Source organism: Podarcis muralis, chromosome 14 (genome assembly GCF_964188315.1).
Source record: "Podarcis muralis chromosome 14, rPodMur119.hap1.1, whole genome shotgun sequence".
Classification (NCBI taxonomy): Eukaryota; Metazoa; Chordata; class Lepidosauria; order Squamata; family Lacertidae; genus Podarcis; species Podarcis muralis.
Genome location: NC_135668.1, coordinates 30,486,096 through 30,510,024, shown reverse-complemented (window position 1 = coordinate 30,510,024; position 23,929 = coordinate 30,486,096). Strand labels below are relative to the sequence as shown.

The window sequence follows — 23,929 nt, the reverse complement described above, 5'->3', positions numbered from 1 at the left end:
CGACCAGCCTTTGGCAACTGTGCTTCCTTTCTCTTAGACCTTTTTCATTCTGCTCAATAACTCTTCCTAAGTTGGGAGGCAAGGAGAGTAGTAGGAGGGTGAGATACTGAGACATTTCTAACCCAAAGAATGCCAAACACCTTCTCCGCACCTTAGGCCAGCACCTTGCAGCCATGAGCTGATGCCTGCCTCACTCAACCCCATCCCTTCCTGGCATGTGATGCAGCCACAGATGCTAATCAGTTCCAATCAGAGCTCTACTCAGAAGCTCCAATCTGCTCTGCTCAGCATTTTCAAGAAAAATATGTTCAAATCTCATGCAAAGATCTAAGCTGGTTAATTGTTTTGAAAGTACAGCCCAGGCTATCTCATGAGTGCAGACATCTGTAGACTAGAGCCCCATACCCTCTGGGGCCAGAAAACCAAAAGGCATAAAAGGCCAGAAAACCAGTTAGATGTTCTCTTGCCATGAGTTGAGATGGCTGAGTTGAGAGTTGAATCAATGACTTACAGGTTCACACCCTTAGGACCTGTGTTCTATCAGTAGACCCTCAGCTATAGTGAAATGCGACCATCTTTCAGCCCTGTACCACCCTACACCACCTATGCTCTTTCACTGCATGGATGAAGCCCACAGAGAACAGGGTGGCATAGTTTCAGGACAGGATGTGTGTGGGCGGGGGGAGAGGGTCAGGCACTCACATCCAAAGAGAAAGGAAATGGCTGGCCATCATTGTTATCAAACTTTATTTCCTGGTGAAGGAGTGCCTCCTTCCCTCAAGTTACTAGTGTGCCAGAGACTGAATGTTTTCTACATCTTCACTTTAGTGTGGAGTCTGGCACAAGAGCTGTGTTTGTGGCTTTGACAATGATGCCCACTTGGAAATCCAACTAGAGAACCTCTTGAATCCACTTTTGACATCCCATTCCCCACAAAGTGCCTTCAGTGAACCTCTTGAATGTGGGATGACTATTCCTTGAAGTTACAAATGCATCCAGTAAGCAGCTCACACAAAAAGGCGACACCTGCTGGTAGTACATTCTTGAAATTACAGAATTTTAAAGGAAGTAACTGTTTGTGTCTGGTTCCTGCCTGCCTCCATACCCATTATATGGCCTTTTAATGCTGGTGAGCAGAGAAAGAAGCTGAGGAGAAAGAAGTGGCTCTCCACTCCAACCTATTCCATGTGCTCTCCTATTGGATCACTGCTGGGATGTCCAGTGGGTACTATATGCTTATGAATAGCACCAGCTGCTAGAAACTGCAGGTGGGCTGGTACACCAGGATCATGCTTGAGAGCTTTGCTTTGGGGCATCCGATTGGCTTTTGTGAACACAGGAGACTGGGCTACATGGATCATATATCTAATCTGACAGCCAGGCTCTTCTCTTCAGTTCCCCCTCCAGTACAGGAGAAAGGGTATTTTCAGGAGTGCCCCTCCCAAGGAGGCCCACTTGACATTACCACTGCCATTTTTGGGGGGGTTGCCAGGCCAAGACTGTTCTTGATTCCCAGACATTTGATGGTTGAGGTCTCTCTTCTGCTGCTGGCAGGTGGTGTTTGCTGAACTGTTGCGCCAAGGCTGTTTTGTTGTTTTAAATTTTCCAATACCTTACATGATTGTCTTCAGTTGGTATGTATTCTGTTTACTAGCTTTCCAAACATGTGTGTCGGCTGCAGTGTGTGTGTTGCGCAAACAGTCCCCGCGCTGCTCCCGGGGCTGGAAAGGGGTTAGTTTAACCTCCGGTTTGCTAGTAAAACTGAATGACTGTGTTGCAAAATGATGCATGACTAAAAAGTGTGTCACCAACATGAAATGTTTGGAAACCTCCGCTGTATACTTTTCCTGTAATGATATAAATAGCAATCAGATCTTTGTGGAATGAGGTGATGAAATAAATATTACAGTATCTTGTTATATCTGATGCTTTCTATTGGTGCAAGTAGCCCTGAGAATATTTATATTGAAGGGTGGTGGACTCGGGGGCTCTTTCACTATCTTTGTGAGCATAAGAGCAGCGACAGCAGCAGGAGGGTCTCATTGCTGCTGAGGCAGGAAGAGAGCAGACGGAGAAGTCGAGTCCCGGGCCTGAAAGCCTCTTCGCCGCCCTCCGGCTTCCCGAGCTCCAGCCGAGTCAATGGGAGGAAGGAAGCCAGCAAGCTAGCTGGCTCCGGGTCATCCGCGGGAGGCGTCCCCAGGCAGCCTCTCTACCGAACAGCTCTCCCCCTTCGGCTTGCCACCATCGAAAGGGGGGAGTAGTGCATCACGGGAAACGGCGGTTGGAGGCGAACCAGAGGCGTTGTGGGTAAAGCGAGTGGGCGTGGCGCATTGCTTCACTCCCGCTTCCCGCGGAGCCGGCTGGTCAGCTGACCTGCTCCTCTTTCTACTCGCCCCCCGCCCTCCGCCCGGCTTCTTTGGCGCAAGCGCAAGACAGTCTCGCGTGAGCCGACGAGACGTGGCTGAGTGCCTCGGCGCCCATCCAGTGCTGAAGGGAGGCGGGCGGAAGTCCCGCCCTCCCCTAGCGGAAGAGGGCATTGTTGTGGCCGACGTCATTCACGGAGGACGCGGGCGTCCCATTGGGTCGGACCCTCTGGTTGGAGCGCGGCCGAGTCGTTCGCTCGCTCGGAGGGCGGGCAGACGGACGAGCAGCCCGCGCCCATGGCCAGCACCGGCAGCCCCCTGGTAAGCTCCGCGCGGGAGCCGGCGGGGAAGGGGCGAGGGGAGGAGAGGAGCGGCCGCTTGGCCTGCGCTGCCTTCCGGGAGGCCGCGGCGCGAGCGGGACCTCTGGCGGAGAGAAGGTGGGGTTCGCCGCTCCCCGACCCCGGGTCTCCTCTTGGCCAGGGGCTCTGCAGGCGCCTCGGGGTCAGCCTGGGATCCTGGCCGGAGAGGGGCGGGGCCCAGGCTACAGCGCGGAAACGAAAGCTGCGGAGGAGCCGGCCGGGCCCTGACCTCCCCCCCCCCCGGTGTTTGGCCTCCCGTCGTCTTACCTGGACAAGCAGGCAGGCCTCGGCCAGAGCCTGCCTTGTTCTGCGTAGCGGCGCGGGATCCCCGTGAAGTGAGTGCCCCACTTAGGCGGAGAGGGGCGCGCCCATTTGCCCTCGGAATTCCACCACCTTCCCCCGCCGGCAACGGAGAGGGCAGCTCGTCTTCCGGTGTGCATTGGGTGTTGGCGCCTCCGACTGTCGCGGGCGATACGGAGGTTGCGATTTCGGCTACATTCCGGGCTTAGCATTAGCGATAGAGCAGTGTGTCGCCTTGGCCCACCGTTTTGGGGGCCCTGCTAGTCCTGAGGGATTGAAAAGCTGAATCTTGGTCAAAGAAAATTCTTATATATTAGTTAAGGAGCAATTCTGTAAGGCAGACGTCATGCAAAGGATGCCCAGTTGATTTACAGCTGAGGTGAGATCTAATACGCTCAATCCTCAGGAAGTGCTGCTGTAGAGCGAATTTTTTCTTTTTTCAATATATGTGTAGCTTTTGATGCTTGTTGTCAGAAGCATTCATTTTCAGCCTGTTCTACTTCAAATTTGTTTCACATCCTGATTTAAAGTTCTTGAGTAATTGCCATTCTTCCCAGTAGTTTCATTGACACAGTTGGCAACTGTCATGGGTGTTTCTAGTGTCATTTAGTAAAAAGTGCCCATTGTTCTGTGGCACCAACTCCAACCTATTCCCACTTACTTACAAATACATATCAGCTGGTGAAAACTGGCACAGGACAGGCAGCTACCCGGTCCTCACATTATGTCACATGTGTTTGAGGAAGTGTAGATGTTGTTTCCATATGACCTCTTGTTATCAGCAGAATTAAAAATGCAAATGCCAGCCATGAGTACATATGCCATAGGAGGCATAGAAGACTCCACATTGTATTGAATCAAATCAATGCCTCATCCAACCAATAATTCCCTGAGCTGGGCAACAGTAGTTCAGTCTGAATGGAGCAGAGCCTGACATTTTTATACATGCAAACCACAAGTTCTATAACACTTATGGCCTTTTCTGCAGAATTGTGTAACTTTATGCCACCATCAGACTTCAAACAGGTGTGCCTGTGTCCTTTGCACTTTCATCGCCTTACTTGACTTTTCTTAGTACTGTAGAATGACTTAAATGTGAAAATGATTCCAGATTTCTTGTGCAGTTTGTGTGTGCATCTGCCTAGCATCATGTAGTGTGTGCAAACAGTGTACACTTGCTTATCCTGTGTTCCCCAGAGATAGGCAGATGTAACACCATCCTTGATCAAACTTCCCGAGCCTGATACCCTCCACATATTTTTATTACAATTCCCGTTAGCAGCACCCAGCATGGCTGTGCTGAAATCATAGTCCAGGGCATCAGAAGGGCACCAGGTTGAGGAAGGCTGTCTTAGCTTCTTGGATTTTAGCATCCCACATGATGGGGCTTCTGCGTCCAGGGATGGCTCTGCCTTGAAATTTGTAGGCCCTGTTCACAAACTGTTAAGTTCCATACTGAAGAAGCTCCATTGTAAATATTGCCAGGGCATGGATTATATATGTCTTTGCAAGTAATTATCAGGGGGCTCTTTGCCCCCTGCTCTTTGCTGTGAGCGTAAAATACTGTACTTGCCAAAATGTTATCATTCTGTTACAAAACAAACTTGCATTTCACTGGTGATCCTAGACTTCTCAAGGCTGGATGTAATCAGTGGCTGCAGTAGCGTAACTGTATACCATCTGTCTAGCTACAGAACTCATTACCTGGGCAAGTCAACCACATGCTGTGACAACTGAGAGAGCCGGAGGTTCTTTATTTATTATGCTTATTTTTAATTATCTGCTATGTATATTTTCTCTTGGAAAACAATTGTTCTAAATATAAAGCATCATAAAATAATCATCCCATTAAAATCACATTAAACCTCTTAAAACTAAACAAAACAGTTAAAACAGAAGTGATTAATAAAAGCAACTGTAGTTAATTAAAAGCAGTTAGCTTCATGCCATATTGATGCTTTTTTATCTGTGGTTTATTGCTGATATATAGCCTTTGACACAATGAAAATAATGGACTGGACTCAAAATTCAGGTGGGGGTTGAAACCAGCATAAAATTTCAGTTGCTGGGTAAGTGTAACAAGGGTGTGTGCATTTTAAAAATCATGTTAGAAGTAATAAGCTACAGAAGTAGAGGAACTGTTATCTAGGCAAAAGTATTTCTATTCTATGTGTCAGCAGGATTTTTATAACACTTTCAAACCTACACATACCTGGCCTGGGTACTTTTCTTTGGCATTGGCAAGAGCAAGTGGGACATAGTAAGGCAGCCATTAAAGCCATGACCCATTACAAGTTAGCTCATTTATTCAGTCTGGAACACTATTTTTACTCTGAAACTGGATTCATACCTAGATGGCAGACCTTGATAAGCTGTTCAGAGGAAATTGAAATGGCGATGTCAAATGGATAGGAATGTTTCAGCCAGTATGATGAGGAGTCTTGACATCTTATAAACCTCTCTCACCTGAAGAAATAGCAACACTGAAGGAAGGAAAGAATTAATTAATCATTCATTTAATTTCCTTAAAGTTAAGAGTCTAAAGGAAAGTCTGAAAATTGAACTTGTTGATAATGAAAAGCTTCCTGATATAAATGGGGAATCTGCTTGACTTTGGATATTTGAATACCTCTCAGTGTAAACAATACTGAATTAGATGGACCAATTAGCCTGACTTGGTATCAGTAGTTTCCTGTGTTTCGATGAAAAAACAGGCACCAAGCAATCAGTGAAGCACAATTCCATACATTCACTATAGCAGTCCTCAATATGCTAAGCTTCCAGTCAAAAACATTTACTGTTTCTCATTATTAGAATGTAGTTTGGAGGCTACTATTCTACTGTAAGATGACAGAATGACCAGAGGTCCTAGGAGCACATTGTAATAAAATAGTGGAGGAATTGTAAGTTAGTAGCTAATGTACCTGCTTTGCATGCAGATGGTCCCATCTTGAGTCTCTGGTGTCTTTGGTTATGTAAGGATATTTTAAAGCCATGAATTGCAGAATTATTATTTCATTTGAGTAAGCTGCTCTTTTCACTAGTTTGCGTGTCAAATATTAAAACGCCAAATGGTTTCAGACTGTTTCAGTTTCTGTCTAGCTAATTGGATGTGTGTGTTAGACTTACCAAGTTCTTCAGGCAGCTTCCAAACTTTGTGGGTTGGATTCCTTTAGCCTTCAGATCTCTGAAGACCTGCTGTGATCTGAAAGACTTTGGCTTTTATAGATTCAAGTATAGGCTGGGACCTTAGGGTAAAGGGTGTGTAATTAATAATAGTAATTATTTGTGAAGCAGTAAGGTGGCAACTCTTGACTCTTGAAATTCAGGTCATGAGGTGGCCATTTTTGTGTGTTTTGTACATGCTTGATCTATGGAATCACAGCAATGTAGCATAGCTGCCATGATCACCAGAAGGTGTCTGTAGCCCCCCCTTTTTTGTGGGGAGCAGCACTCCTGAACTTTGGCATATTTCCGACTTGTATACGGGGATGTGTGGCTAATAGATTGCAAGCTGCAGCATCATGTATATTCTTTCTCTTTCCTTCAGTACGATGCTGTTCCAATCCAGTCCAGCGTGGTTTTATGTTCCTGCCCATCACCATCAATGGTGAGGAACCAGGCAGATCCCAGCCCTTCACCTGTTGCTGCTCCCTGTGGCAGCAGGCAGGGACTGAGCATGGAGGGCACAACGGCTGAGCCAAGGGGGAGTGAAAAATCCTTGCAGCAACCTCCACAGCCTCGAAAGAAACGCCCAGAGGACTTTAACTTTGTCAAGATTCTGGGCGAAGGGTCTTTCTCAACAGTGAGTATCTACTGTAACTGTGGGTTCTGGGAGTGTCATGGCAGAAGCCAGCCATTTGGCCTTTGTGTATCATTCAGACAGTTCTCTCCCCCCCCCCCCCACTTAGCATTCTCTAAGGAAAGCACTTTGCCCACCCACTTGCCTGGAGGAAGGTTCTACTTGGCTCTGCAGGAGGTCAGAGAAATAATGTTCACAGCTGTTGACTGTTCTGGTGCTTTTTGTCCTCTTGTGGCCCCTGCAGTCTCACACCAGACTTTTAGTGAGATGAGGTTACCACCTCTGTCTGTCCTCATTGAACCCCTGCTGTTGTGCACATGTTCCATTGGCAGGTTTTGACTCTCCACCCCTGTGATGTGTCATTGCTTGCTATAGCTGCCCCCCCCAAAAAAAAATCAAAAACAAAAAACCTCTTGGGTACCTTAGGATATCCTGGATTTTAGGACTTCTTACAAAATGATGGTTTGCCTCTTGCCTTCTGGACATATAGGACCAGATTCAACTAACCAAGCACACTAGCAAAGGCCAGTGCAGTGACTCCCACTCCCCCACCCCCCAGAAAAAAATCTGCCCTAGGAAGTTGGGAGAACTGCCAGAACAGTTCCTACATGTTGTCTTTAGGGAGTGCTGGGAATGTGTATGAGACTGGCTGATGTAACTGGTGTGGATAGAGCAATGGTCCCTTGGGGCCCTGGGCTCCAATGGGTGGAATTCCCCTTTTCCACTCACCCCCTCAGTAGGTTGGAGACCTTTTGTGGGATCTTAGTTGCGTGCAAAACATAAGGCAGTTCTTATTTCCCATTTAACAGGTCTTCTTGGCCAGAGAATTGTCTACCTCCAGAGAATATGCCAGTGAGTAACCCTTTCTTCATTAGGGTGTGGATTTTAGATGGATGATGTCCTGTCCTCATAATGGAGCCAAAGGAAGTCTAGGTTACGCCTGCTGCTGCTTTTGTGGGAAGCTGCTCTCTAAGTGTAGCTTCATAGTCAAGCAGAGCAGATGAGTTTGCAGCTTCACTGTGTATTTCCCAAGTGTGTTGTAACTTATTTGTCTTTTTAAAAGTTAAAATTCTGGAGAAGCGCCACATCATAAAAGAGGGCAAGGTGCCTTGCGTGAATAGGGAGAAAGATATCATGTCTTGCCTGGATCACCCTTTCTTTGTCAATCTCTACTTCACCTTTCAGGATGATGAGAAGCTCTGTATCCTTCTGGATGGAAATGTTTCATGGTGATATTTGTTGGGATAATGTGTGTGGGGGAAAAGAACCATGTTTCTTCATTTGCTAACCCAGTGATGTTTTCAGAATAGTTGTACCAGAATTCTTAGGCAGGATACAAATGTGAAAAATCTTAAATCTTGTAAACCTGGCAGAGGACGAGTCTTGCCCCCCCCCATGGGTATGGCGGTGCCTTAAGGCACCCCACTCAGCCCCCCTCTCCCACTTTTTATTTTTTAATTTATATTTACATATTTTTTGTTTGATGAGATTGCCTAGTTTTTGTGGTGGGAGGAAGTTTGTTGTTGTTTTTACTGTGTTTTATTTGTCTCTAGGTGTCTGTGCTTTGCCTTTTAGGTGTATGGGGCTGTTTCTGAATACCACCAGTTTTTCTTCTGTGGAATGTGTATTTTGTGGTGTCCACAAGTTTCTTTTATCTCCAAATGTGCCCCTTGTCCCAAAATGGTTGGAGACTAAGTTAACCGCTGTACCGTATTGGCCCAAATATAAGCTGCACACTTAAAATTCAAGGTTTATTTGCAGGTGCTGGTGCCGGCCATCCCCTATACAGGGCGGTAGTGCCAGTAGGCAGGCACGGAGCGTGCTCGGAGCCGAGCACCAGCACCGGCTTGTGTAGCTGGTTGGCGGTATGCGTGCTCCCTAGCTGCTTGGCGGAGGGGGGGAGCATGCGCAGGCTAACCAGCTAGTGAGTGTGCGCACCGCCAACCAGCTGGGAGGCTGCGCATGCTCCCTAGCTGCTTGGCGGGGGAGTGGCGTGCCCGCCTCCCTGCTGGTTGGTGGTGCGAATGCTCCACCCCCACCGCCAACCAGCTGGGAGGTGGGCATGCCGCTCCCCCCCGTCAAACAGCTAGGGAGTGCACGCCGCCAACTAGCTGGGAGGCGCACCACTCCCCCCCCCCCCCCCCCGCCAAACACACGCTCCCCAGCTGCTTTCAGCAGCATAAGGTAAAAAAAAATCACCAGTATAAGCTGCATTTTAACTTTTCAGGGTCCGAAATTGGGGGGAAAGTGCGGCTTATATTCGGGCCAATACTGTAAATCTTTGGCTGTGTGCAGAGTCCAGCCTTCTTTTTCCAAGCATATCGCCACCTATCCCCTTCTAACACTGCCCCATATTATCTGCCTTTGTGTTTTAGGGTCCAGAGATTCACAGTATAAATTATCCTTAACTTAGTATTCAGATTTTGGACTTAGCTACGCCAAAAATGGAGAGCTTCTAAAATACATCCGGAAGATTGGCTCATTTGATGAGACATGTACTAGGTTTTATACTGCTGAAATTGTGTCTGCATTAGAGTACTTGCACGGAAAGGGAATCATTCACAGGTAATGTAATGAATTCAAATCCATCTATTCTTGGTTCTTGTTGCTGTTGTCATAGTTACCGTTTGTTGCCCTCCTGATAGATTTCTCCTGGTGGCTCAAGACTCAAAAGTTCCCATAGCAAGCAAGCAGTGTCTTAGGTACCTTTCTTGAGACTTCCTGGCTTTCCTGCATTCCTCACCTGTGGCGACACCAGCCTAGTTAATTTGGCACAATGCATTGGCTGCCTTGGAGTACAAAGTATCCAGATGGGGATTTTGGACAGTTGAAATCTCTCTCTCTCTGTCGCCTTTTGGCTTGGTTTTTTTTTTTTTTGTAGAGGAGAGGGACGTCCCATTCTGCCAGGTCGCTAGCAGAGTAAATGTAGCGCCTCTTCCGTATTCTTTGCCTGCCTGCAGCAGAAGGCAGAAGAGAAGAACTCAGCATGATCTAACATTCAGATTTGCTCCATGTCCCCCTGCTGCCTAGTCCCCCTCCTACTCATTTGGGAAGCAGCTCCCAATACCAGGCAGAGGAGCAGGTAGGAATCTACTTCAAACCTACCAGAACAGGCAGAGACAGTAAAGGCCAAAGGACAGGCTTAATTTCCTAGATAGCTGCTGTTACTTTAGAAGCCTGGGGGAGAATCAGCTTTCCATGGTTAGGGCATTACATTGACAACTCGGGATTTCCCCAGGGGACACAAATTGTTGGTGAGGGCATGACTCTGTGCATGCATGGCTCATTCCCAGCTGTGCCTTTTGCAGGGACCTGAAGCCAGAGAACATTTTGCTCAGCGGAGACATGCACATTCAGATTACAGACTTTGGGACAGCAAAAGTATTGTCTGCAGACAGCAAGCGAGGTGGGTGCAATTTCTCAACCTGTCAACGACTAAATTCCTTAAAACTGACCACAGTATCCGATGCTACGTCTCAATGGGGTTTATGACGGTTCTTTACTGAGTAAAGGTAAGATGGCTATACCGCAGGAGATGACATCAGAGAGGAAACCTGCGGGGTTACTAAAATGGGGCAACTGAAATCAGGTGATAGTGGGGTGCCCATGGGGTGAAATACTGCTTAGTGTTGAGGGGGCGGGGAGTGTTTGAAAAACAATAGTCATTATGTAATATTGGATGCCTACAAATATAGTTAAATAAAAGCTGATGAAATTTGAATTGCACAACAAAAATGAAAGCATTGTTTCCAAATGAACACATCCAAGCCTTCATGAGGACCTTGTAAGGACATTTTTAATGATTAAATGCTTACTTGCATCTTGGTTTCTTCAGCACGGGCGAACTCCTTTGTTGGGACAGCACAGTATGTGTCTCCAGAGCTGTTAACAGAGAAGTCTGCCTGCAAAAGGTGAGTTACATACGTTGCCTTTGTAGAGGAGTTTTATGACAGAGAGAGAGATCTTCAAGGCAAATGGGTGAGGCCTATTTCCATTAGGGTGTACCCCATTCTTGTGCCTCCTGCATAATCAACACTGAAAAATTTTAAACAGCATGACAATGGCTCTTAGGATTGCTTTTGTCTATTTTTATGTAACATGAATAGTTCATTAGCCCTTGGATTTAACATAACATACCAGCAAAACATGAGACGAGACGTTCTAAGCATTGTCCTCATGTTTTCTTGCTGCAATCTCTTGCTGCTTTACTTGGTTTGTACATTAAACAAGACAGAACAAGAAAGCGCTGTTTGGGCCATTTAATTTATTTCAATTTTTTTAAGCACCTATTTAGCTTGGGATCTTCTTCAAAGGGCTGTATTGGGACCTGGGCCTGGGCGATATATCAATATATTGCCCAGGACTGGTCCTTCCTCCAGCAGGCACTGCTAACACAGGGACTCTGGAGCAGTGGCGGTTTCACCATAGATATACCGCTGAGTGAAGCCAACATCGCAGTCTGCTCCTCATACTAGTCCCAGGCAATATATCAATATATCACCCAGGCCTAGGTCTCAATACAGCCCTTATACAACTGAGAGGGAGAAACAAGCTCTATTGGCGAGGCGCCGATGCAGCTGTTTCCTCCCTATGCATCTTTCAACTGCTTGGCTGAGGAGTGTGCAGCTATCCTTTCCTTAGTTGAGCAGTTAAAAGAGCCCCCAGCCCATCGCAAACAAGTTGCATTGTCCTAACCCACGAGTCTTGGTAAAACTGCCTCAGCACTCGAGGTGAGAGCTGGGGCAGTTTCACCCAGTGTTTTTCAGGGAGAGGCCAATGCATCTTGTTTTTTCAGCATCGCAGTATGTCACCAAACTGCGATGTTTGGCTGGCGATACACTGCGTTACTGAAAAGCTGATATCGCTCAGCCCTATTGGGACCTTGCTGGAGTCTCTCTTCTGCTGTTTCCATCCTTCCTGTGGGAGCCTAACCCAAGATGAGGAAATACATAGATCTGGTTCAGGAAGCGCACAGTGGCAGCTTCTGCATCAGATCCTTGGGAAACGCCCAGGGATAAACACCTTTTCTTCAAGGTGCCTTTACCAGGCATTCCAAGTAAATTAGAGTCTGATACTCCAGGGGAATTTGCAGCTCTGCCTGAAAGGGATGCTTTTGTTGTGTGCTTTTGTTGTGGGTGCCTGAACTAGGAGATGGTGACATTGGATATGCCCACAGTGCTAACTCTTCTGCTTTGCCTTCTCATCTTTTTGCCTGTCTTGATGATGAAGTTCGGATCTGTGGGCTCTTGGCTGCATCGTATACCAGCTTGTAGCAGGATTACCACCATTCAGAGCCGGGTAAGATTTTGGAGCACACCAGTGCCAGACTTCCCACCAAGTTAGCCTTTGCCCGTGTACCCATAGGGTGGTATAGTTTCAACCTTGAAGTAGACTTATAGGAAATGTTTGCATAGATGTAACTATACTTTTCCCCATCCTTTTTGCAGAAATGAATATCTCATATTCCAGAAGATAATCAAATTGGAGTATGAATTCCCAGAGAAGTTCTTTCCGAAGGCAAAAGATCTCGTAGAAAAGCTTTTGGTAAATGAATTGTATTGTCAAAAGTTTCCAATCCATGCTAGAAGCCTCCGGTCAGATAACTTGCACAAAATGTGCTACTCATTGCTGCTGTTCTACCCCAGCCGGTGTTTTGGCCCTCTAGGCTTCAGAGTCCCGCCCCCCCCCCCAACTGTTGCCCCTTTGACTTGTTCCCTGTCCCTCCTGCTTTTCCACAAAGCATCTTCAGGGCCTTGTTTCTTAGTCCCCACCACCTTCCCATGGGGTTTTCTGCCCTTTCGCTTCCTAGCCTCACCCCGACCCACAGATAGACTCCTCTATACCTTGTATTGAGGTATTAATTTCCAGCTAAGGCCCCCCTACTTTCCCTGTCTTCATGGAACTAGACTGTTAGCTTGGTTCCCAAACTAGCTGGAACTTTTCAATCAGTTGGTGTTCAAGATTTTAGCGCCACAAGTACCATATGATACAGATGTCAGCCTCAAGGCCAGCAACCAGCATTCCTTTCCTTCCTGCCTGTCTCCTTCCACCTCTTTTCTCTTTTAATTGGCCACTTGCCTCCCACTTGCTCCAGGAAGCAAGTTGACTTCATGTCCAGTTCCTTGAGAGGATGTCTATCCCGTTGCTTTACACCAGTTAAACCTATACAAGCCTTTGTTTCACGGGTTATTGCAAAAGCCCCTTGTGAATCACCATGAAGGGGTACTTGGAGAAGAAATCTCAATTGTCCTCCTCCTTCCTGGAGTCTCGCTTCTACTAGGTACATCAAAGGTCCCACATTAACAGATTGTCCACAGAGGTGGACTGACGTGAGTCACCAAGATCTGAAATGACAGGGAGTGGAGCCAGAGACGCCCCCTGAGTCTTTCCAGGGAAAATGTAACTGTGTCTTCACTTAACCAGGTCCAAGATGCTACCAAGAGGTTAGGCTGTGAAGAAATGGGAGGATATGAGCCCTTGAAGGCCCACCCCTTTTTCGACTCCATCACCTGGGAGAATCTGCATCTTCAGACACCACCCAAGCTCACTGCATATTTGCCCGCAATGTCAGAAGATGATGAGGATTGCTATGGAAATGTAAGTGCAGGCTTTGATACTGATGCCAGGGAAGATCAAAGGCTCCTGAATGGCAGTTTGCCCTTGTGAGTGCCTCACATCCTTCTCCATCCATCTCAGCAGTCGCAGTAGGAGTGCCCATCTTGATCTACCATGCTCCATAAAGGTCTTTTCAATACCTTTGCATCCTTCAAGGGAGAAATAGGCCTGTAGTTCTTGCTCTGGTCTAATCCTTGGCTCCTCTGTCACCCTCACTTTCACTTGTAAAGTTCACATGACCAGAGGGTGAGAGCAAATACTGAGCTGAAAGCAGAGCTCCTTCCCAGCTTCCTCCCTCTCTCGCAGAATTTCTGCATGCAAGTGGAGGGTTAAAGAGTGATACATGGATGTACTGTGAGGAGATAATGAAACAAAGCAAGTAAAAGGAAATGTTTTAGTTTCCAGCTGGTTAAAAATATGGGATCGCTGGTGAAATTTGTGAAAGAGATAGAGGCTTTAAAATTTGGAGACGGGGATTTTCTGATACATAGATTTAATCAATCAATCATTCAGAAATTAGGAGAAATTTGAATCCAACAAACCTTCCCCCCCCCCTCTTTGGCTTGAGTGTCTTAACGTAAAATGGGTAATTAAATTATGTAGATAGTGAAGCAAGAAATGAGGCTGCGACCCGAGCCCCCTCATCTGCCATATTGGGGGTGGGTAGCATGGATGGATAGGGCAGAAATCTCCTTCTGCTGTTCAGAGTGGCCTCAGCAGCACTCCTCCAGCACCACTGAATTTCTCATGCTGCCTGCCAAATGGGGTGTTCTGGAGAGGGAGGACTGAACTGGCTCTACTGTTGTCAGCAGTCCCAGGGTGGACTGTAGGGTGGAGCAAGGGTTTGTTTGTCCCCACATCTGTCCTGGTTGACATGTGCAACTGATGGAGCAGTGGCTATGCTGCCCATCACACTCTCCTGTGCCTTACCCAGATTGGGTGAGGATTGCTCTGGGGAAATTAGCTGATTTGGGGAAATTAGGTAAAATAACCCTTTATTACGATGCAGAGTGATATCCAGTGTCTCAGTGTCATATTCAATAGTAGACCCATTGAAATCACTCTACTGGAGCCTCTTGATTTAAATTGGCCTCTTATGACTTGTAAATCACCCATAAAATTTAGTTAAATAGCTGCAGAATATAGGTAAAATCATTCCAGTGAAAATCTTGGGAAGCCTACTGATTTTCTTAAATATAACTAGAAAGGAAAATACAAAAAGTCCAGTACAAGCATGTGCTGGAAGTGTCAACAGGAGAAGGGAGGTGGTTATTATTAATGCTATTATTAAAAAGTGGAAGCAGATAAAGCATTTTACAGTCTCTATCAAACCCCTCTAGGTCTTGTCCTTACTAAATTGTGTTGAAGCCTCAGTGAGACAGAGCACGAGGAATTAGTCCCATTTGTGAATTGAAGCAAGAATGTTTTTAAGCAAAGAAATGGAGAATATCACTAACAGCAGAACAAGTGGCCAGAAAATGAATGGGATTTTGCCTAGATGGCAAAAGTGATGTACTGAGTAAAATAAAAGATGGCCACACAGTTACCGTATTTTTACGTGTATAAGACGCCCCCATGTATAAGACGATTTAAAGCCTAAATTAAGAAATAAATAATCGCAACATTCTATGTATAAGACGCAACACCCCCCCCCAATTTTAAACTAATTTTTTGGGGGGAGAAATATAGTCTTATACACAAAAAAATACAGTATTTTATGATACTGTATGTTGGAAGCCATTTGTTTTCTTGCAGATGAAATGTGTAGCTTTCCTAAAGTATGGGCTTACAGTGTTTATACAGCGTAAATACATGATAGTACTATTAGCATTTAAAGAGAGCATTCAGAATAATAAATAACATTGATTATATCCATTGCTAGTCACATTCATTGGCACATCTAATTTAGATCCATTAATGTTGCTGGATTTACTCTTGAAGACAACTTGAATATTATGTTGGCAGAAATATTGGTCAGAAGAAAAGGGTAAGATGCCACATACTTTCCCCCCATTTATTCTGGAAACTATATTTCTTGTTTTGATAGTATGACAATCTCCTGAGTCAGTTTGGCTGCCTGCAAGTGTCTGGCTCCGCCTCTTCTCAGTCCTTGTCTTCCCCGGAGACGTCCACCCCACAAACCTCAGGCAGCAGCAACAACATAGAGCAATACATTCACAACCTCGACAGCAATTCCTTTGAGCTGGACCTCCAGTTCTCTGAAAAGGAGAAAAGGTTACTCTTGGCAAAGCAGGCTGGTGGAAATCCCTGGTAAGCACTGCGGGGTGTGGGGTTTTTTTTCCATAGAGTGGTTTATGCAAATGTGTGTGCGCGCATGTGCTTGCACTTGCTTTCTCCCCCCCCCCTCGAGTGACGTCCTCAGCGCCTAGGGCGCGGTAAAAGCCTCAGCGCCTAGGGCTTGCCGATCGAAAGGTCGGCGGCTCCACAAATAAAGTTCAGCTTCATCAATCTTGCACCTCACTTGCGTGTTCCTAACAATGGAGGGTGGCAGAATCTCGGGCTTTAGAAAAGGGGGAACCAGGACCATTTGAATTCGCCAGAGCTTAGAAATGCAGCCAATTTCTGCCATGGGATCTGACAGTCCCATAAAAGTGCTGCTAGAGACCTTTTTCCTCTGCGCGCTGAGCACAATGCCCTTAGCAGGGAGCGCCCATCTGGCTGCTGGCTACTTTTCCTCCTCTTACTGACACTCTGTCTCTAAAAGCCTGTAAGTGGATGGCTTGGCAATGAATGATGGATTGATGGAAATAACACAAGGTGATGTTTTCTTCTCAGGCACCAGTTCGTAGAAAATAATCTAATACTGAAAATGGGTCCAGTTGACAAACGGAAGGTAAGTCACCTTATCCTGTGCCTTGGATTCATTCTTTAAATGATTGTACAGTGGTACCTGAGGGGACGCAGGTGGCGCTGTGGGTAAAAGCCTCAGCGCCTAGGGCTTGCCGATCGAAAGGTCGGCGGTTCGAATCCCTGCAGCGGGGTGCGCTCCCGTTGTTCAGTCCCAGCGCCTGCCAACCTAGCAGTTCGAAAGCACTCCCGGGTGCAAGTAGATAAATAGGGACCGCTTACTAGCGGGAAGGTAAACGGCGTTTCCGTGTGCGGCTCTGGCTCGCCAGAGCAGCGATGTCACGCTGGCCACGTGACCTGGAAGTGTCTCCGGACAGCGCTGGCCCCCGGCCTCTTGAGTGAGATGGGCGCACAACCCTAGAGTCTGTCAAGACTGGCCCGTACGGGCAGGGGTACCTTTACCTTTACAGTGGTACCTCAGGTTAAGTACTTAATTTGTTCCGGAGGCCTGTACTTAACCTGAAACTGTTCTTAACCTGAAGCACCACTTTAGCTAATGGGGCCTCCTGCTGCTGCTGCGCCGCTGGAGCACGATTTCTGTTCTCATCCTGAAGCAAAGTTCTTAACCTGAAGCACTATTTCTGGGTTAGCAGAGTCTGTAACCTGAAGCGTATGTAACCTGAGGTACCACTGTACTTGTGACTCTAAAGTGCTTGGGGATATGAAATAAAAAAACCTGCAGAGTAGTGGAGGGGAAAGAAACATATACTAAGAGAAACCAAAAGCAGATTATCCAAATGTAGTAGTTTGTGGTGGGGAGTGTAGCCCTGTTTGTTCTCCTTGACCTCCACATTTCATAATTTTATTTGTATGCTCCTCCATGTGTACCAGGTGGTGGGTAATAGGTAACGGAAAAAAAATTAAAAAACCAGTGGGGAGGGAGGGAGGCCTTCTAGTGTTTTGCAGAGCCTGCCTTATATTTGACTATCCCCCCACTGGGCAGAAGTCGTGGGTGTATCTAGAGTACAGTGAGCTCCAAGAACAAGTTGGTTCCCAGAACTGGAAACAGCAAAAGAGGTAGAGAGAGTGTTGGATGGGGTCTTCAGGGAGGTCCCACTCCCATGATGACAGTTCCCCTGCTGTCATAGGGAATGAGGGTCTCGGGGAAGGAGAGCATTGCCTAGGAGAGAGTTTGAGCTTTGAAGACCTTTCATCATTTGTCCAAAATTTGGTTTGGAGACTGTTGCAGGAAAGGCAAAAAATATAATAGGTACTTCCCCTTCCTCGTCCTGTGAGCTGGTTGTGCTGCATATGGTAATGGCAGAGAGGCAGAGGAAACTAGCTGCTCAGAAGATGCTGTGATCGATCCCTTTGTGCTCTATAACAAGAGCGTTGAGTCCTAAGCAGTATCCTGTGATGGTGCTAGAATCCTGCCTTTCTTGACCCTTTCTTTGAAGCTGCTGACCTGCAGCGCTGGCTTCGCTCTAAGTGTTGTGTCCTCCTCTGCAGGGGCTCTTTGCTCGCAGGCGCCAGCTGCTGCTCACTGAAGGGCCACACTTGTACTATGTGGACCCTGTTAACAAAATTCTGAAAGGAGAAATCCCTTGGTCGCTGGAACTCCGGCCGGAAGCCAAGAACTTCAAGACCTTCTTTGTTCACACAGTAAGTGACCTCTTCCTGCTGACAAGTTCTGACTTGACCGGTCCTGTTCTGTGGGCTCTTGCAGGTGTGGTATTAGCAGGGCCCATTCAGCTGCCAGTGCTTCCTGGGAGGTGCTGGAGGTGTTAATTGGCTGTGGGATCCTTCCCTTTTTTTGAAAAATGGATCTAGAACTTCCTGAAGTAGCAGCTCCCCAGTAACACAGCTCCACACACTGATGACTCTTGTACCTTCTCAGGCCAGAGTTGGCTCACACAGCCACCCCTGCCTTTTAATAGCTCCTGCCCGTTGTCTGGTTTTTACAGTGGGAGACTTCTGATGTACAAAGTGCTGTGTGCAGCCTTCATCCCCAGGGGAGGGAGGGGAGGCCCAAGCCCATGCATTGCCTGCTGGCCTTGGTCAGCTTAATTAGGTTCTTGCTGCAGGATTGAGTAGGCACTAAACCTTTGTTTACTTGTAGCCTAACAGGACATACTACCTGATGGACCCAAGTGGGAACGCTCATAAATGGTGCAAAAAGATACACGAGGTTTGGCGACACATATACCACCAGAACACTGCGAAATGAGACTGCCCCCCCCCAGTGCCCTGCCTCCCTCCTTGCTGCTAGAGCGCCACATGCTCCCAGCCTGAGGACTCTTCCCAGCCCAGCCTACATCCATCTCCAGGGCCAAAACTAGTTCCTTCTCTAAGGAAAAGCCCAACCAATGGAATTCAGGGTCGCTTTGCTTGCTTTTGTGCTTCTGTTGAGGCTTCCAAACACACACACACTTGCACAGCTCTCTTTGCTGCCGTGAGAGACTCCCTTGGCTTCTGCTGCAAACTGCTGACTTCAGTGTAGATGAGTTAAGCCAAGCCACGCGCACAGCCCAGATCATGTGGGGCGGGATTATTACTGTGACTTTCCGATTTTATCATGCAACTGTGTTTCGTCAGGGAGCTTTGAAACATCTCCGTGTGAGAGGCCACCATTGTTTCTGCTGCCACTTCCTCCCTCCTAGTTGGTCTCTAGTTGGTATCCAGCACTTGTAACCGCTGCTGCAAGCGGATGGGCGCCCTTGCCGAACCCTTCAGGCCGTGTCCAGTTGCAGGATTCTCCATGGATGGTACTTCTAATTGCATGTTTTGCAGATAGATACACTCCGGCACAGGTGGTAAGAGAGGGAAAATTTGAATGTGGCACTTAATCCTGGAAATCAAATTTCATACAATTTTAAACATGGAATTTTAATTTGATGCATTTACATGTTGAAATAAGGAGCATTAAAGTTACCAGCATGCTTTTAACTAATACTAACTGAGAGGTTGCCTAGTTAGTACCAAGCTGTATTGATGTAGTGAATAGACTCTTCACCTTTTCCGAAGAGGGGGAGGGGGAGCAAGCTGGTTCTTTCCAGGGTGGAGCACTGCAGGGGGCTGGCCTGTTGTGCCTGGGGAGAGAAGCGCGGTTGTACAACTGATGACTTGATTTGTTGTCTCTTTGTATAATGAGGTGTACAAATATATTCCTGTCTTGTTCAATGGCAAAGCGTCAGACCTTTTAGCAACTTTGAAAATATTTTACATGATTTAAATATATTTAAGCCCCTCCACTAATCAGACTAATTGTTGTGTTTATGTAAAAATGTTGATACAAAGGAGGGGAAGTGTATGGTACTTGAGTCATATCTATCAAATGTTTCATATCGTTCTTTTGTCCTTTTCCTATTAAACTGTTATGGTCAAACATTTCTTGTAACATAGCAAAGATATTGCTTTCTCACTGCAAGCATCCTTTCTCTATGGTGTGCTCTGATATCTGGGTAGCCTAAGCATTTTTGCAAGGAGGGGAACAGGTTCTTGCCCAGACACCAGTTCTCTTCCTCACCCCCCCCCCCAAAAGTACTGGTACCACTTCTGTTCACTTTTCACTTGTACCGTAAGAGAGAATATTTCACTAGTGCTGAGCAAGAGGTGTCAGATTTAGGTTCCATTTTGAAGGTGAGGGTTTCTCTTGCCCTTAAAGTCAGGAGTAGACTTGGAAGTGGAGAGTGTCTGGTTGTTGCTGGAAAGAAGAGAATCCGCTCTTTTCAAAGTTCCACCAGCACAAAGTGAATAGCACTTCTGGAGCAGATGAGACTGGTGTACTGTTATCTCTAGTTCTGTCTACAAGTTGGACCATTTTTCCTGTAAAGCTTTGACACACCCATGTGTTTGTTCATACATGCACACTGTCTGCAATAGCCATCACATGGAACATGGATGTATTCTTTTCCTGCAGCCAGGCAATGCAACCATGACTCTTAACAAGCCACCAGAAGTAGTGGAGCCAAGTAGAAGTGCTTTTGGCAGTGAGAATCCCCTTCCAACAGCTGTCAGTCATGCTGGTTGTTTTTCTTCCTTCCCCCCACCCCTTGGTAAAACTGAATCCCATTGGGTGAAAGCAAGTGGCAACTTAGCATCACCCACAACTGTGTTCGATTGTCTCAGGAGAGGTGCTGGGAAGCTCCTCTCTGGAAAATGATGACACACACAGATTTGACTTCTCCCATGGATGATAATTGTTCTGCACAGTTCATCTCTCTAATGATTCAAGGAGTCTTTCTAGTAAGAAATGTCCAGTGACACGATTATGTTAGCAGAACTGCTCTGCAACTGCACCAGAGGACACATTTTTCTGCTTGGCTTGCCTAAATTTGCTGGCTGCATCCTGCTGTTTACTTGGATTAAGAGGAAGCATCTCTGCCCCATTAAAAATGGTGTCCCATCTCTTCCTGTCAAGCAGTCTCTCCCAGCCTTGAGAAGAGCCAGTGGGAGGACCATAAGAACAATAGCACTAAAGGGCAATAGTCAGTTTGGACCAAGAGGGAACAGACAGGAGGAGCAGAGAAGGGAAAAGACATCCAGTCATCTCACTTTAACAGCAGGTCTGAAGCTTTGAAAGGCAAGAGAGCGGAAATGCTGGTTCAGGTGGCTGAGTGGACACCTTTAGAATAGGTGATAATATAATTCAAGTCTGGACTAGGGTTGAGGTATCTAGTTAACAGCACTCTCCATACTCTTGCTCTCAACTAAATCATCTCTCTTCAGCCACTTTCAGGACAAGTGCAATAGTCTTAAAAGCAGTGTTTGTCACAGTTCACACTGCTGCAAATATTAGACCTTGGGAGGCGGGTAGCATTTTGCTGCTGCATTTGACTGGATTTCTAAACTGCTTTGAGGGTTGTGGTTGTGGTTGTTGTTTTTACAATCAAGTGTATATAAATAAACCACACATAATGCTGAGTATTTTGGAAAAGTTCTGTTCGAATTACCACATAGACAACACCATCAGGTATTTGGTCCATGAAGACAAGCTGGGTCTGCTAACTCGTAAAATGCTGGCACAAACCTTTTGTGCCCCAAACCCAGCCTCTGACTCTGCTTCTCACTTGCCTCAGATTCACCCATCTTCTGCATTGTGAAAGAGCTAGAATTGCTTGGAAGCTTCCCATCAATTAAGGAGCAAACTAATTTGTGAAAAGCTTGTTTCAGTTTATGCAAACTTGTTTCTGAAGTCCATGAAGCTCAAAGTGAAAGTTCCAAATGGGAAGCTCTGGGTTTTTCAGGTATTAATTCTGGTTATAGAAATAAACATGAGACCTAGGTTAGTATATTCAGTGATGAATTATTTCATGGGGTAGTGATATAAATTAGCTTGGGATAGCTAATTCTTGTCTACAATTATTATAAGCAATTGCAACCTTTTGGTATGCATGGTACTTAGAAGCAAATCCCACTGAGTCTATGGGACCTACTCCCAGGTAAGTGTACATAGGAGTGCACATACTTTTAAGTGGTGATCAAGCTGAACTCTCCAGTAGTAAAAGTTGTAACAATATCCAGTTTTATTGCTACTTCATAGTTACATTATAGGGGTATTTATTTCTGAGCTTTTTTCTCTTAAAAATTGAGTTCCTTCTGTTGCTGCATGATGATGCTTATGTCTGCATACTGTTTCTAATCCCAGATAATAAAACCCTCCTGTTTATTATGGTGATTGTTTCAAGTTTCAGCTTTTTTATTTCCTCATTTCTTTCTAAGTGGAAAACCTAAGAGTTGTATAACTTAAGATGCAGCAGCTTGCAGTTTCATCTCTAACACACAGCATTTGTATTGCATGTTTGAGTAAAACATATCTGCACTTCATTCACGTTCCCAAAATAGCAAAGCAAATTTAGGTTTGGATAAGTAAACATTGCATATTCCAGGGTTCAAAACTTCTGAATTCCCCTATCTGCATTACATATTGCCAGTATGGAAACTGCTGAAGAAAAACGTTGATCCATCTTTAAAGCAAAATACTGGTGGATCCTCCATGTCTTCCTGTGTCAATCTGGCAATGGATTGGGAGACACTCTCTCTCTTGCTCCATGTCCCACGATCCACATTGGCTTGCATCATTCACTTATTTTTCAGGAGCTGGGTAGGTGGAAGGAGGACAGTCTCCAGTTCCCAGCACCTTTTTTGTGTGAGAGCCATGTATTGTCATATTGTGGCCCAGAGGTGGCTGCTGGGTCCTGAGTGGGAAAAGAACACACAGGCCCCATTATGCTGCATTAGAGTAAGGCTTGCAGTGTCAAACATTACAAGGTATTTTAAAAGCTGCTTTTTAGGTTTAAGGCTAACCTTCCAAAGAAATGAGAGCTGTAATGGCCAACATCAGATCAGTGTATTCATAAGAATGCAGCCAGTGCTATATCCCCCCCAAAGAGGACGTTTCCACCCACTCTGGCAGCAAAACACCTGCCATGTGTTATTCTGCTAACCATGAAGCCCCAAGCCAGTCCAGGCAGTTATCCAGATCCATTTCATTTGGGGTTTAGGCCCAACTTTGGCACAAAAACTGCTTTAGTGGCCATGTATGATGATTTCTGTCAGAAGAGAGAGGAAATGTGCCTCTTCTTTCTCCTGTCTGCGGCTTTCAATGCTATCAGCCATGGTATCCTCCTGGAGTGGCTGTCCAAGTTACTGGTGGTTGGCACCGCTTTCTGCATGATCATTTCCAGAGGGTGATGCTTGGGGAGTGCTCTTCGGCTCTGTGGAGCCTTCAGTGCGGGGTTCCTCAGGGTTCGATTTTATCCCCCATGCTACATGAAGCAGCTGAGGGGTTATCTGGAGTTTCGGAGTATGCTATCAGCAATATGTGGAGGACACACAGCTGTATTCCTTTACATCTGCAGGTGAGGCAGTGGATGTGCTGCATTGTTGTCATGCCTTGGTAATGGCCTGGATGAGAGCCAACAAACTGAAGCTTAATCCCGATAAGACTGAGGCACTGTTAGTGGGCAGTTCCCTGGACCAGATGGATGGGAGGTTGCCTGCTCTTGAGGGAGTTTAACTCCCTGTAAAGGAGCCGATGCACAACTTGAGGGTGCTTCTAGATCCATTGCTGTCACTTGAGGCTCAAGTGGTCTCAGTTGCACAGAGTGCCTTAGAATTATAGAATTGTAGAGTTGGAAGGGACCCTGAGGGTAATCTAATCCAATCCCCTGCAATGCTGGAATATTATTATTATTATTATTATTATTATTATTATTATTATTATTCTGCTGGAATATGTAGGTGTCCCATATGAGGATCAAACCCAGGACCTTGGCATTAGCAGCACCATGCTCTAACCATCAGCTTAGACTGGTGGCCCAGCTGCACCCCTGTCTGGACAGGAATAGCCTAAGTTCAGTTGATTATGCTCTGGTAACCTCTAGGTTAGATTACTGCAATGTGTTATAGGCAGGGCTGCCTCTGAAGATGGTTCGAAAATGTCAGTGGGCACAGAATTCAGGAGTCAGGTTGTTCACCAGGACAATATGTTTTGAGCACATAACACTGATCCTTTCCCAACTACCAGTAAGCTTCCAGGCCCAATTCAAAGTGCTGGTTTTGATGTATAACGCCTTTAAAACTACTCAGGACCTCAAGGATATGAATTTGTGATATGAACTGAGGCCCTTTGTGTGCCTCCTTTGTGAGAGGCCCAGAGGGTGGCAACATGAGAACAGGCC

At 46.2% G+C, this 23,929-nt stretch overlaps 1 protein-coding gene across 1 annotated transcript; it reads left to right on the top strand.

Annotated features, from left to right (window-relative positions):
- The first annotated feature begins 2,524 nt into the window (after positions 1-2,524).
- On the top strand, positions 2,525-21,924 carry PDPK1 (3-phosphoinositide dependent protein kinase 1). The gene is made up of 14 exons (XM_028705678.2): positions 2,525-2,684; positions 6,573-6,827; positions 7,634-7,676; positions 7,888-8,025; positions 9,245-9,389; positions 10,133-10,230; positions 10,660-10,735; positions 12,054-12,122; positions 12,272-12,368; positions 13,248-13,421; positions 15,487-15,710; positions 16,236-16,293; positions 17,757-17,909; positions 18,367-21,924. The coding sequence occupies exons 1-14, from the start codon at positions 2,661-2,663 to the stop codon at positions 18,472-18,474; spliced, it is 1,662 nt and encodes a 553-aa protein (XP_028561511.1). The 5' UTR covers positions 2,525-2,660; the 3' UTR covers positions 18,475-21,924.
- The last annotated feature ends 2,005 nt before the right edge of the window (positions 21,925-23,929 follow it).

What these genes read in the sequence shown, in the direction of transcription:
- PDPK1 (XM_028705678.2), top strand. Translation starts at nt 2,661, where the DNA reads ATGGCCAGCACCGGCAGCCCCCTG. An exon ending in TACCTCCAGAGAATATGCCA is followed by an intron (nt 7,677 to 7,887) that starts GTGAGTAACCCT and finishes TCTTTTTAAAAG; the next exon opens with TTAAAATTCTGGAGAAGCGC. An exon ending in ATCTCGTAGAAAAGCTTTTG is followed by an intron (nt 12,369 to 13,247) that starts GTAAATGAATTG and finishes TCACTTAACCAG; the next exon opens with GTCCAAGATGCTACCAAGAG.